Below are 15,136 nucleotides of genomic sequence, written 5' to 3'. Positions count from 1 at the left end.
CCATCCAGCTGCCACAAGGTGATAAAAAGTCACATATGTCAAAATACATAAGCCAGAGTCATGCACTGATGTGGGTTTTACACTTAATTTTTTTCTCCATACATTAATATTCCTGGCTTTGAAAGAGAAAGAAATTTAATAATTTTTAAAAGAAAGGCTAAATATTCTGATAATTTAGATGTCCCAAATACTAACACAGTCAGTTTTAGAGCGTGGCCCTATTTTTAGAGTTAGAAGATGGAAAATTACCACGTTTAGTTCAAGCCTCCAAGTGAGAACTTCTGAGTTTTTGCTTCAGCAAACAGCATAATTTAAAAAGGAAACCCCCAAACAACATTCTATCTATAGTCCACATGGAAATTTAGATTTAAATTTAAATTTTCTTCAGTGCTCTGTACAAAGAAGCCTTTACCTGAGCATTCCTCAGGCTGTAAATGAGAGGGTTCAGCATTGGGTTAAAGAGACTATGAAAAAGGGACAATATTTTCTCGTGCTCTTCTCGTTGTTTGGAATCTGGGACCATATAAACGACCATGGCTATGCCAAAGAAGAGTCCAACCACACAAAGGTGGGAGGAGCAGGTGGAGAAGGCCTTTCTGCGGCCCTCCCCAGACTGGATCTTAAGGATGGCCCAGAGGATGCACATATAGGAGATCAGCATTAAGCTGAGGGGCCCAACTAAGACAAACACACAGGCAGCAAGGATAACCAATTGGTTGATCCATGTGTCAGCACAGGCCAGCTTGAGGACAGATAGGATTTCACAGAAGAGGTGGTTCACTTCCCGGGGTCCGCAGAAGGGCAACCTTAGAAGGAGAATTGCATGTATCAGAGCCAGAATAAATCCGCATGACCAGGAAGTGACAGCCAGGACCAGGCACACTCTCCAGCTCATGACGACAGTATACTGGAGGGGGTGGCAGATTGCCACAAACCTATCATAGGACATGGCCACCAGAATCAGACACTCTGTAGCAGCGAAACCCAAATACAAAAATGTCTGCATTACGCATGGAGCAAAGGAGATGGTTCTTTTCTGATTCACTAAGTTTGCCAACATCTTGGGGACATTGTTGGATGCATAGGAGATGTCAATGATGGCCAGATGGGAGAGGAAAAAGTACATGGGGGTGTGTAGTCTCGGGTCCAGACAGATGAGTCCCAAGATCATGCCGTTTGCCAACAGACTGAAGATGTAGAGCAGGGAGAAGAGCCAGAAGAGGGACATTTCCGTCTCTGCACTGAGCTGGAATCCCACCAAGATGAATTCTGTGACCCATGACTGGTTGCTTCCCATTTCTTTATGACTGTTTGTCAAGGATTGAGGTGTGAGAAAAGGTCAGAGCTGGAGAATCCACAAAAATTGGAGTTACTTATCTCAAAATGAACTTAGAGAAAGCTTGTATCCTTGTTTCTACTTGACAGCTCCCCTATCTCCCCAAATTGGGTGCCTTCTTGATTTCAACTTTTTTTAAAGTAGGCTCCACAACCAACAGGGGGCATGAAATCACAGCCCTAAGGTCAAGAGTTCGACTCTCCACTGACTGAGCTTCCCAGGAGCCCCTGACTTGAACCACTAATATGAAAGTTTAAACTCACAGAAAAGGGTGAAGCATTATACAAAGAACTCCCATATTCCTTCAGACAGATTCAACAAATGTTAATACTTCTTTCATATTTGCCTTATTCTCTTTTTCTCTACGTTTGTGTATTTTTTTTCTGAGAGGTGGATGAATTCAGTACTTTATAAAACACTGAGAATTATCATATATGCCTTTAGAGGATACCAGGCTTAGGTAAATGTAAATTCTTGGGCTAGTGTATATCGGGCTGGAAAATGCATAGGGGTCATTCACAAATATCAGCATGGTTACAAACCATGGGCATCACTACCCTTGTGTAATCCTGATGGAGTGTGGCCCTGGGGGTCATACTCCTCATTTGAACCATTTCATCCAAGTCTTCACTCATAACTACAAAGAGATAGATGGCAACCAACTCGACCTTCTCTAGGCCCCGTTAAGAAGACTAATTACAAAACAGCTGGTAAAAAGAGTATTTACTGCTCTTGGGAATCAGAGCAGGTTCACGTAAAGAGGCTCTTCAGGTACCTATTAACTGTATAGGCTTGGTCAATATTAACAGTTAAAAGAATAATACCCTCACTATGAAGATATGGATAATCCTCAAGGTAAAATACAAATGTCATGTATTTGAACTGACGTTCCCTTTCACCGAATAGTAAATCTCATGGGCCTGCAATATGTCCTGTACATCTTTACATCTCAAATAACTAGTATCATTCTAGATGAAACAGGCACTCAGGAAATGTTTGTGAGACGGATGACTGTCATTTTAGTTCAAAAAATGGATGTAATGTGTATCTTCTACTTGCTAGTTTCTTTTGATAAAGACATGGTTTCTGCTTCATTAGAGAAGTTCACAGTTATGATAAAACAGAAACAAAGACAAAGTCATAGATTCTTTCACCTCTGTCAATATGATTGCATGTGGGAAGATTCTATGCATATGTGCATGAAGTTTGTGACATTGAATTTTTGCTACAATTAAAGACTATACCTGTATTATGTAAAGTGGGTAACAACATCAATATTGTAAAATCTACAGAGGCACAGGTGGATACGATGAGCAATGTCTGAAACACATTTAATCTCTGAACATAAAGAATACAAATAATGTTGAAGGTAATCGATCTATCACTATTCAGTAGGAACACTTGTTTATGAACTTTTTAGTCTAGTTACTTTTGTGTGTGAATGAGTATATTTTTTCATTCTTATTTTCATTGCCATTATTTCCATTTTGCTCTTTAAAAATGAACAACATGAAAATAAAATTGAAAGTAGGTTAAAACTCTTTAGAGTCTGGGGTGCCTGGGTGGCGCCTGTTGAGCGTCTGACTTTGGCTCAGGTCATGATCTCATGGTTCGTGGGTTCGAGCCCCATATCGGGCTCTGTGCTGACAGCCAGCTCAGAGCCTGGAGCCTGTTTCAGATTCTGTATCTCCCTCTCTCTCTGCCCCTCCCTGCTCATGCTGTCTCTCTCTCAGAAATAAATAAAACATTTTTAAAAACCTCTTTAGCAGTTAGAGTACTGGAATAGAGAAGAAAATGTCTCAATAATGATGCCTGAAATGTCACCCCCCTGATAGACAAAATGAAACAATAGCAACTCAAATAAGAAAAGTTTTGCATTGTTGTATGAGCAGTGCTATCTGGGCAGTCCTGTACCCCAGAATTTTTTTTATTTTAAAGAGAGAGACAGAGAGACACACAGAGATTGACAGAGCACAAGCAGGGGACAGGGAAAAGGGAGAGAGACAGAGAGAGAGAGAGACAGAGAGAGAGAAAGAGAATAAAGCAGCTGCATGCTCAGCATGGAACCCAACACAGGGCTTGATCCCAGGACCCTGGGATCATGACCTGAGCAAGAATCAAGAATCGAAGTCTCAACCAACTGAGCCACCCAGGTTCCCCTCAGGATGTGTTGTGATCAAGGGGGCTATATTCCATTTCTTCAGTCTTCTCCAGGAATGCTGACACTCATTATTCCCTATTTTGTGATAGGAGAGACATGAACATACCATACAGTGATTTTTAAGTCTGATAAATATCACAACAGGGTGATAACCTGGGATAGTCCAAAAAGAAATAATGTTATGGCAGACTTAAGCCTTACAGTGTTTGAGCAAAGACTTACTGTAGCTGTTACTAGAATTTTCTTTTCCATTGAGACAGGTTTCTCTGGACATCAATATCTTCATTTAGGGTAGGTAATATACAAAGTCCTTTCATTATTTTGGCCATTGAAGAGCCTTATTCAGAGACAACACTTTGATATAAGGCTTCTGATTTTCTGAGCCCCCTCACAATGAGACAGTCGTGCTAGCTCTGCCCGCCACCACTCAGTTGCAGTTTCATTGGTAGGAAATGGTGAGAAGTGGTGGGGAAGTTCAAGGATGCTCTGATCACAACTCAGTAGGCAGAGGTTGGGGAAGGAAACATCCAGGTGCCGATTGTACCTACCTACAGGGCGCAGTGGGAGTCAGGAAGGAAGATCACCCCGGAATGTCATTCTTGTCCACACAGCCTGTCCTTTATCAACTACCCATACCGAAAACACCTCCCAGCATAAATTCATCCCTTCTGCATAAGGATGTGTTAGCACTGGGTTTTGTCCCAAAAATCTACTTTGACCTAGAATAAATCCTCCAGAGGTGAGCAATGTACCTCTAAAATGAGTGTAGTGTCCTGTTCCCTTAGTAGCTTTCAGAGGATTAAATCCCAGATACTGAAGGAGTCACTCACTAGACTTGCTGAAGGCTCTTTGGGAGGACCCCAGGAGCATAGGTTTTATTTTAGAATCTGATGAATGTAAAACATTCTTGCCTTTCTATTGAGAATTAAAATTCCCAGAAGGATCATAAGAAGAATGATGGGGAGGGAAATCCCTGAATTTTCTCTCTGGGGGAGCACTAACATTGCATCTGATTGACCTCAGAGGAAAATTCTGGATACAAACAGGGCAGATGTAGGTATCACACTTTTTCTATCCAAACTTTCAAATATCTCAAGGGTTATAAATGTAAGACAAATATCACAAATTACAGTGCCCAAACTTCCAAATTTATTACAGTTTTATGAAGCCATGCTTCTCTACGATCCCCATCAACGCATCTGAAAGACTGGGACTTCTAGATACCTGAGAAGTAAATTCCCATGGAAGCTGTATGACCATCCTGAGAGAGAATAGATTCCCCAAGCCAGGATGGATCTCTACCTGCAGTAAGGGTTGATAAATCCAAATGAGGAAGGTTTCAGGGTGCCTGGGTGGCTTAGTCAGTTAAGCAGCCAACTTCGGCTCAGATCATGATCTCATGGTTTGTGGGTTCGAGCCCCACATCAGGCTCTGTGTTGACAGCTTGGAGCCTGGAGCCTGCTTTGGATTCTGTGTCTCCCTCTCTCTCTGCCCTCCACTGCTCATACTCTATATCTCTGTCTCTCAAAAATAAATAAATGTAAAAAAATAAATTAAAAAAAATAAATGAGGAAGGTTTTGGATACACATAAACAACAATTAGCAACAATTATTGAGCCCTTCTCTTGTTTCAGAAAATGTGCCAGATGCTCTATATTTACTACATGGTTTAATCTGATCAGCATTACCATTTTGTGGATATACAGACTGGAGTTTGAATATACTAAATTAGTGATTCTCCAAGTGTGGTCCAGGGACTGGGAGGGGGAGATCTCAGAGAACCTCAAAGGTCCATATGATCAAAACTGTTTTCATAATTATATTTAGTCCTTTTGCCTTTTTCAACCTCCCTCTCTCAAGAGTGTGTTGTGTACTATTCCAGAGTCAGCATGGCATGTGATATTCCATGAGACAGAGTCCAGAAGAAATGTAAAATTTAGCTGTGCTTGCTTAAGCCAACACTTACAATTTTTTTCCAAAATGTAAAACATAGCTACTCCTTTTACTGATTGTTTCTGCTTTATGAAATATTTACATAAAAATACATTATATTAATATATAATTGAAATATTTCTAAATGAATCAAAATATTTAATAAATTCTCAGTTTTGATTTCCAATATGATACATATCAAGAAATTTCTGGCTCCGTGCTGACAGCTCAGAGGCTGGGGCTGTGTCTTCCCCTCTCTTTGCCCCTCACCCACTTGCACTCTGTCGTTCTCTCTCTCTCAAAAGTAAATATTAAAGCAAAAGGAAAAAGAAATACAACCACATGGAGGAGAGTCAACATGGCAAAGAAGTGGGTGGGGGAGGACCTGATGTTCCCTCGTCCCTCAAACACAGTAGTATTGAGGTCAGAAGACTTGGAATTCCAGGAAACCGGGCTATAGAGTGAAAGAAACATCTCCACAGTCCCATGGGGGACAAAGTAATGGGCCAGAGATTAAAAAGAGCATTATGTCATAATTACAGGATGTATCCATCATGAAGAGCTAACAATTATAAATGTTTATGCCCCCATCTCGAAACACCTAAATATATAAATCAATTAATCACAAACATAAGCAATCTTATTGATAAGAACGGTAATTTGAGGGGACTTTAATACTCCACTTGTAGCAATGGACAGATAATCTAGGCAGAAAATCAATAAAGAAACAATGGCATTGAATGTACACTGGACCAGATAGACTTGACAGATATATGCAGAACTTTTCATCCAAAAGCAGCACATTCCTCTAGAGTGCACATGGAATATTCTCCAAAACAGACCACATACTGGCTCACAAAACAGCCTTCAATAAATATAAAAGAATTGAGATCATACCATGCATATTTTCAATCACACCACTATGAAACTTGAAATCAACAAAAAGAAAAAATTTGGAATGCTTCTAAGTGCATGGAGGTTAAAGAACACTCTACTGAAGAATGAGTAGGTCAACCAGGCAATTAAAGAAGAAATTTAAAAATATATATAAGCAAACAAAATAAGAACATGACAGTCCAAACCCTTTAGATGTAGCAAAGGCAGTCCTAAGAGTAAAATACATTGCAATCCAGGCCTATCTCAAGAAACAGGAAAAATCCCAAATACAAAACTTAACTTCACATTTCATGGAACTAGAAACAGAACAGTAAAGAAACCCCAAAGCTGGCAGAAGAGAAATAATAAAGATTAGAGCAGAAATAAACAACATAGAATCTAAACAAACAAATAAATAAATAAAAAATAGAATACATCAATGAATCTAAGAGATGGTATTTTGAAAAAACAGATAAGACTTTTCAAAAAGAAAAGAGAGAGAACCCAAATAGATAAAATCACAAATAAAAGAGGTGAGATCACAACAAATACCATAAAAACATGCACAATTATTAGAGAATACTATGAAAAATTATATGTCAACAAACTGGACAACCTAGAAGTGGACAAATTCCTAGACACCCACATACTACCAAAACTCAAATGGGAAGAAATAGAAAGTTTGAACAGATTCATAACCAGCAAAGAAATTGAATCAGTTATCAAAAAATCTGCCAACAAATAAGAGTCTTGGGCCAGATGGCTTCCCAGGGGAATTCTACCAGACATTTAAAGCAGAGTTAATACCTATCCTTCTTAAGCTGTTCCAAAATATAAAAATAGAAGGAAACCTTCTGGACTCATTCTATGAAGCCAGCATTATCTTGATTCCCAAACCAGACAGAGACCCCACTAAAAAGGAGAATTACAGGCCAATATCCCTGATGGACATGGATGCAAAAATTCTCAACAAGTTAGTGGCAAATCGAATTCAACAATATATTAAAAGAATTATTCACCATGATCAAGTGGGATTCATTCCTGGGCTGCAAGCCTGATTCAATATTTGCAAATCAATTAATCTGATATATCACATTAATAGAAAAAAGGATAAGAACCATATGATCTTGTCAATCGATGCAGAAAATGCATTTGACAAAATACAGCATTGTTTCTTAATAAAAACCCTCAAGAAAGTCAGGATAGAAGGAATATACCTTAACATCATAAAAGCCATATATGAAAAGCCCACAGCTAGTATCATCCTCAATAGGGAAAAACTGACAGCTTTCCCCCTGAGATTGGGAACACGACAGAAATGTCCACTCTCACCACTGTTGTTTAACATAGTATTGGAAGTCCTAGCCTCAGCAATCAGACAATAAAATGAAATAAGAGGTATCCAAATTGACAAAGAAGTCAAACTTTCACTTTCTGCAGATGACGTGATGCTCTACATGGAAAGCCCAAAAGACTATACCAAAAAGCTGCTAGAATTGATACATGAATTCAGCAAGATCGCAGGATACAAAATCAATGTACAGAAATCTGTTGCATTTCTATATACAAATAATAAAGCAAAAGAAAGAGAAATTTTTAAAAAACCGACCCCATTCACAATTACACCAAGAACCATAAAATACCTAGGAAATAACCTAACCAAAGACGTAAAAAATATGATGTGTGCTGAAAACTATCGAAAACTTATGAAGGAAATTGAAGAAGACACAAAGAAATGGAAAAACCTTCCATGCTCATGGATTGGAAGAACAAACATGGTTAAGATGTCAATACTACTCAAAGCAATCTACACATTCAGTGTGATCCCAGTGAAAATTGTGCTGGCATTCTTCTCAGAGCTAGAACAAACAATCCTAAAATTTGTATGGAACCACAAAAGACCCCAAATAGCCAAAGTAATGTTGAAAAAGGAAACCAAAGTGGGAGGCATCACAACCTCAGACTTTAGCCTCTACTACAAAGCTGTCATCATCAAGACAGTATGGTATTGGCCCAAAAACAGACACACAGACCAATGGAATAGGATAGAGAACCCAGAATTGGATCCACAAATGTATGGCCAACTGATCTTTCACAAAGCAGGAAAGAGTACCCAATGGAAAAAAGACAGTCTTTAGCAAATGGTGCTGGGAGAACTGGACAGTAACATGCAGAAGAATGAAATCGGACCACTTTCTTATACCACACACAAAAATAAACTCAAAATGGATGAAAGACTTAAATATAAGACAGGAAACCATCAAAACCCTGGGGGAGAAAACAGGCAACAACCTCTTTGACCTCAGCCGCAGCAACTTCTTACTCAGCAGGTCTCTGAAGCAAAGGGAAATNAAAGATGTTCAACATTACTCAGTATCAGGGAAATACAAATCAAAACCACATTGAGATATCACCTCATACCACTCAGAGCGGCTAAAATTAACAACTTAGGAAGCAACAGATGTTGGAGAGGATGTGGAGAAATAGGAACTTTCCTGTACCATTGGTGGGAATGTAAACTGGTTCAGCTGNAATAGCCAAAGTAATGTTGAAAAAGGAAACCAAAGTGGGAGGCATCACAACCTCAGACTTTAGCCTCTACTACAAAGCTGTCATCATCAAGACAGTATGGTATTGGCACAAAAACAGACACACAGACCAATGGAATAGGATAGAGAACTCAGAATTGGTTCCACAAATGTATGGCCAACTGATCTTTCACAAAGCAGGAAAGAGTACCCAATGGAAAAAAGACAGTCTTTAGCAAATGGTGCTGGGAGAACTGGACAGTAACATGCAGAAGAATGAAATCGGACCACTTTCTTACACCACACACAAAAATAAACTCAAAATGGATGAAAGACTTAAATATAAGACAGGAAACCATCAAAACCCTGGGGGAGAAAACAGGCAACAACCTCTTTGACCTCAGCCGCAGCAACTTCTTACTCAGCAGGTCTCTGAAGCAAAGGGAAATAAAAGCAAAAATGAACTATTGGACCTCATCAAGATAAAAAGCTTCTGCACTGCGAAGGAAACAATCAACAAAACTAAAGGGCAACCGATGGAATGGGAAGAGATATTTGCAAGTGACATGTTGGATAAAGGGTTAGAATCCAAAAACTATACAGAATTTACCAAATTTAACACCCCCAAGAACAAATAATCCAGTGAAGAAATGGGCAGAGCCCATGAATAGACACTTTTCCAAAGACACCCAAATGGCCAATAGGCACATGAAAAGATGCTCAACACTCTTGAATGCTGACAAAAACTGAGGACTGATGGGCGCGNACCCAAGGGATACAGGAGTGCTGATGCACAGGGGCACATGTACCCCAATGTTTATAGCAGCACTCTCAACCATAGCCAAATTATGGAAAGAGCCCAAATGTCCAATAAATGATGAATGGATAAAGAAGATGTGGTTTATATATACAATGGAATACTACTTGGCAATGAGAAAGAATGAAGTCTTGTCATTTGCAACAACACAGATGTAACTGGAGAGTATTATGCTAAGTGAAATAAGTCAGTCAGAGAAAGACAGATACCATATGTTTTCAGTCACATGTGGAACTTGAGAAACTTAACAGAAGACCATGGGGGAAGGGAAAAAAAAATAGTTTCAAACAGAGAGGAGGCAAACCATAAAAGACTTAAATACAGAGAACAAATTAAGGATTGATGGAGAGGTGGGGGAGGGGGGAAATGGGTGATGGGCATTGAGGAAGGCACTTGTGGGGATAAGCACTGAGTGTTGTACGTAAGTGATAAATCATAGGAATCTACCCCTGAAGCCAAGAGCACACTGTATGTTAGCTAACTTGACAATAAATTATGTTTAATTAAAAAAAAAAAAGAAATACAATCACATAAAAATGTCTGTCAGCCTTTGGTAATTTTTAAGAGTTCAAAGAGGTCTGGAGACCATATATTAGGGTACCACTACACTAAATGGTAGATTGCCAATCTAGAAAGGGCCAGAGCTGGAAACAAATGAATTTTGCCCAATACCAAACATTTTAGTTTTATAGTTTTCTCTTGTTGCTGCCACAAAAAAATGAACACAAACTTAGCAGCTTAACACAGCACACATATGGTATATATACACCATATGGAATATTACTCAGCCATTAAAATAAAATATTTCCATTTGCACTCACATGGATGGTTATAGAAGTACAATGCTAAGTGAAATAAGTCAGGCAGAGAAAAATAAATACCACCATTTGGTTTCACTCATATGTGGAATTTCAGAAATGAAAGAAACGAACAAAGGAAAAGACACACACACACACACACACACACACACACACACACACACAGACTCTGAACTGTAGAGAACCAACTGGTGGTTACCAGAGGGGAGGTATGTGTGGGGATGCAGATGGGGAAACATGGGATGGAGATTAAGAGTACACTTATGATGAGCAATGTGCAATGTATAGAATTGTCGAATCACTATATTGTACACCTGACGCTAACATAACACTGTATATTAATTATATCAGAATTTTAAAAATTAAAAATTATATATGTATATGTATTCATATATATGTATACATGTACACACACACACACAATGTTAAAAAAAAACAACAGACACACTAACAACAACAAAAAACCCTAGCCCACATGTGCTCTCTCTCAGTTTCTCTGGGTCAGCATTCCTGGTGCGAGATTCTCCGCGTCTGTCTCACAGGCTGAACTCAAACGCGTGGCTGGCTCTGCGGTCCTCACCCGCAGTCCTCACCTAGGACGCCCTCCGTCCTCACACTTGAGATCTCCTGACTTCCTCCTCTGCTGTTTGATGAGAAAATACCCTGCTTTTAGGAAGCTCTCCTGACTAGATTAGGTCCACCAACATAACCTCCATAATTTAAGATGAATAGGTTTGCAAAACATTTTCACAGCAGAGACCAGATTAGCCCTTAATTAAAAAAGAAGGACAGGTACCTCAGGGGGCCCTCTTGAGAATCCCACCAGTCTCTTCTCGTAATCCCAGAGCAGTGCCTTCATTTTCTAGGTCCTGTACCTTTCCTCAGACAGGTGCTAGCCTGTCACTCTCTTTATCATCTTCCATATGCACCTCCAGGACTCCCTCCCCAAATAATCAAAGTAATTCTGAAACTTAACTCACAGGGACACAATTCCCACTTCTGTGTCTCACCCTAAGGGATAAGATCAGCATATTTTAAAGTTCCTTTTAATTCTTAGTTTATACGAGTTTAACAGAGTTAACCCTTTTTTGCACAGTGCACACACCTGGCCCTTGGCCTGGTGCTCTTGCAGCACAACGACCATATTTAGAAGAGCACATAGGTACCAGATACAGTGATATTTTACTTAAAGTAATAGATGCAGCAATAGCATGAAATGGCCCCTATTTGGAGGAGCGTGTGGAGACCCAGGCACAGACTCAAAGAAACAGCTATAGTCTATAAAGCCATGACATACATTTCCACGTTTTTGGTACAAATTTGGTCACTTGTTATCCTTGGAGCTATGTTGTTCAGACATTGTAATCACCTTGTGCAGAGCCATTTGGCATAGAAATGAGCCGTGGCTCAGCTAAATCAAGTTCTGCCTCAGACCAGCCATTTTCCATCGGTATGACAACTTGTGGAGGATTTAACTGGATCTCCCAGTGCATTTGGTCATCAATCTCAACATTGTCATATCACATATTCACATAAGGTAGCTGAATTTTAGCAATAATGTCAACGTTACCTCACAGCAGAGCACGGTCATGGTACAATTCAGTTTCATCGCAGAACAACTCAGTAAGAATTACAGGGGTATTTGCTGTGATGTTCCAACAGGTTTGGCTCTTGTCCATATACCAGGTTATCACGACAGGTGTCATAATTAGCCATGATTCACTGATTTATCAGTCCCAAACAACTGAAGACAAAGCGAGTTACCCGGTCTCAGTTTAATGTCTTGTACTGAAACTAGTTTTTATTGTGTGTCATTATACATTGATGAGGACACATGGCTATTCCAAACAGTTCCTCTTCTTCCAGCTGATGAACTTGATACATCTTAAAAGTTCATGGGCTTAGTTGCACCAGACAGAGGCTCTCAATAGGGCCCGCAGTCTCCACCACCACCCTGCCTGCATGGTGATGCCCTTTCTTTATGTAACAAAGATTTGCCTTTTAGAGGAACTCCAGCTTGTTCTTATACAACCCTTTATTGGCTGTTTTCTCTGGAAATGTCCGTAAAGACAGTGATGTAAACCTTCCTTTACTCCCGTCTTCTGCCTCCTGACCACCCTGGTGTCTTTCCTACATGGCCCTGGGAGGCATGCATCCCTCCGTTTCCAGAACCTGTGAGGACAACGAACTTTGTGCTTTCCTAAGATATCTGTGTGTCTCCTCACGTGGTCATACCCAACTCACAATCATAATTAAAATGTACAAAACACTTGGTCTGTGGCCTGCATTTGTTTCTTCACAGGGACACCGACAATAAGAGTGATTAATTTTGAAAAGACCTAATATTTATCAAATTTGCAAATTTTATGTCTTGTGCTTTTTGCATCATCTCAAATAATCTTTGCCTACCAATGGTCATGAAGATGCTCATCTATTTTCTTTTCTAAAGTCTATATAGCTTCGGGTTGTATGTTTAGGTCTAAAATATTCTATGTTAATGTGGCGTTTATTATAGCACAAGGTGAAAATGCCACCTGCCAGATTTCAGGGGGAGCAAAGTGCCTTTCTCCCATGTTGATTTTTGGTATCTTTCACATGGGCCTCTGTTTGTACAGCACTCTCCTCAGGGCACCCTTGACCTCTGTGTTCCTTAGGCTATAGATGAGCGGGTTCAGCATAGGGTTGAAAAGGCTGTAAAACAAAGAAAGGATCTTCTGCTGCTCCTCAGGGTGGCGGGACTTGGGGGCCATGTACATGACGATGGCACTGCCAAAGAAGAGTCCCACCACGCACAGGTGGGAGGAGCAGGTGGAGAAGGCCTTCCTGCGGCCCTCCCCGGACTCGATCCTCAGGATGGCAAACAGGATGCGCGAATAGGACACCAGCACCAAGGAGAGGGGCCCCAGTAAGATAAATACACAGGCCGCAAAGATGACAACTTGGTTGAGCCAGGTGTCAGCGCAGGCCAGCTTGAGGACAGACAGGATCTCACAGAAGAAGTGGTTGATTTCATGAGGCCCACAAAAGGGCAGGCTCAGGATGAGAATTAAATGGACCAGAGCCAGGAGGAAGCTAAACACCCAGGAAGTGATGGCCAGGACTGTGCACGCTCTCCAGCTCATGATGACAGTGTAATGTAGGGGACTGCAGATTGCCACATACCTATCATAGGACATCACGACCAAAATCAGGCACTCTGTGTGAGCAAAAGCTAGATACAAAAAAGTCTGCATAATGCAAGGAACAAAAGATATGGTTCTTCTCCGAGTCACAAGATTTGCCAGCATCTTGGGGACATTGTTGGAAGCATAAGACATATCAATGATGGCCAGATGGGAAAGGAAGAAGTACATGGGGGTGTGCAGTCTAGAGTCTAAGCAGATCAGCCCTAAGATGACCCCATTCCCCAGAAGGGTCAGGGTATAGAAAAGACAGAAAAGTCCAAAGAGAAAGAACTCTAGTTCTGGGTAAACCTGGAATCCCAGCAAGGTGACCTCTGTGATCCATGTCTGGTTGCTTCCCATGCTCCTACGGCAGAGACACACAAATCCACAGTCACCACAAGATCAGAGCTCTAGGGCAATCAAGACACAAATATTACTAAGTGTTACAAAATGAGTATTTTGAAATCTATTCCTCTGGATGGATTTATTGTCATTTATCTTCAGATATGTTACAAAGCAATGTGCTCAAATAAATCAGAAAATGATTTTCTTTTGTTATCAATGGAGTGGCAGGATATATATGTATATAATTTATTATAGATAATGTTATAACATAATATGATACATTATATACTGAACCTAATAGCAAGCGTGCGCACACACACATGCACACACACACACACAAGTACATACACATGTTGTTTTGGAGGATTCAAGTGCTCTGGCTTCCCCTCAAGGGTGTGAGTCTTGATTATTATTATTGAGAGACGACCCAGACAGAATATCTGCAATTGGAGGTAGTTTTGTCTCCTAAGCTTCCTTGTCTTCCTAGTCCAACATATGAAGTGTTTAGGGTCCTCTTCTTTATATATGTTGCTTACTTATCCATTTACCTTCACACATGCTTTTCTACCCATTTATTTCAGATTTTAGTGCCTTCTAAGTAAATTCTCAATTTTATGGTGTCTTTGAAACTTTGTAAGCCCCTCATTTTCAGCTAATAGTCCCTATAAGCATCTTCTGGTACCTCTTTTCTATTCCCAGTGTTTGTGGTTTTATTATGAGAGTTTTATTTACTACTTTATTACCATTCGATGCTGCAATTTGGGCATAAGTGAAAGATTCTTTGGCTACATGCAGTGGACACAAGTACAGATCCTAAAATCAGGTAAATATGATGACATTTCTGCAGCTTTTTAAGAATGAAACTCAAAACTCCCCTCAGATCTTCTCCACCTGTTACCATGCTGACTGCCCACTGCTGTTCTGATGGGTTCTGGGCAGGTCACAGGAAGTGGGGACAGGTAGAGCATTGGTTGGATATTTCTTTCCAAGGAGTTCTCCTGGGAGGTGGCTAGGGAGGGAGAAATGGTCATGGAATTGCCAGATGGTGACCTTACACTGAGAAACCATGTGACCTGATGCTGTCCCTTCACACTCTCTTCACATTTTTCCCCGAGACAGCCTGAGAACTATCTTTACTTTCCAACTAGGTAGTAGTTTC

The 15,136-nt window shown here is 40.3% G+C and overlaps 2 protein-coding genes across 2 annotated transcripts; both read right to left on the bottom strand.

Annotated features, from left to right (window-relative positions):
- Positions 1-373: 373 nt before the first annotated feature.
- On the bottom strand, positions 374-1,297 carry LOC144242998 (olfactory receptor 2A2-like). The gene is made up of 2 exons (XM_077778036.1): positions 1,046-1,297; positions 374-1,000 (listed from the first exon to the last, which is right to left on the bottom strand). Exons 1-2 carry the CDS (start codon positions 1,295-1,297, stop codon positions 374-376), a joined length of 879 nt encoding a protein of 292 aa, XP_077634162.1.
- Positions 1,298-13,059: 11,762 nt separating this feature from the next.
- On the bottom strand, positions 13,060-13,992 carry LOC144242950 (olfactory receptor 2A14-like). The gene has a single exon (XM_077777985.1). The coding sequence runs from the start codon at positions 13,990-13,992 to the stop codon at positions 13,060-13,062; it is 933 nt and encodes a 310-aa protein (XP_077634111.1).
- Between the last annotated feature and the right edge of the window lie 1,144 nt (positions 13,993-15,136).

This window comes from Crocuta crocuta, unplaced genomic scaffold (assembly GCF_008692635.1).
Source record: "Crocuta crocuta isolate KB4526 unplaced genomic scaffold, BGI_CrCroc_1.0 scaffold128, whole genome shotgun sequence".
NCBI classification, from domain to species: Eukaryota; Metazoa; Chordata; class Mammalia; order Carnivora; family Hyaenidae; genus Crocuta; species Crocuta crocuta.
Note: the sequence above shows the minus strand (reverse complement) of the source record. Positions and strands in the feature narration are given on the sequence as shown.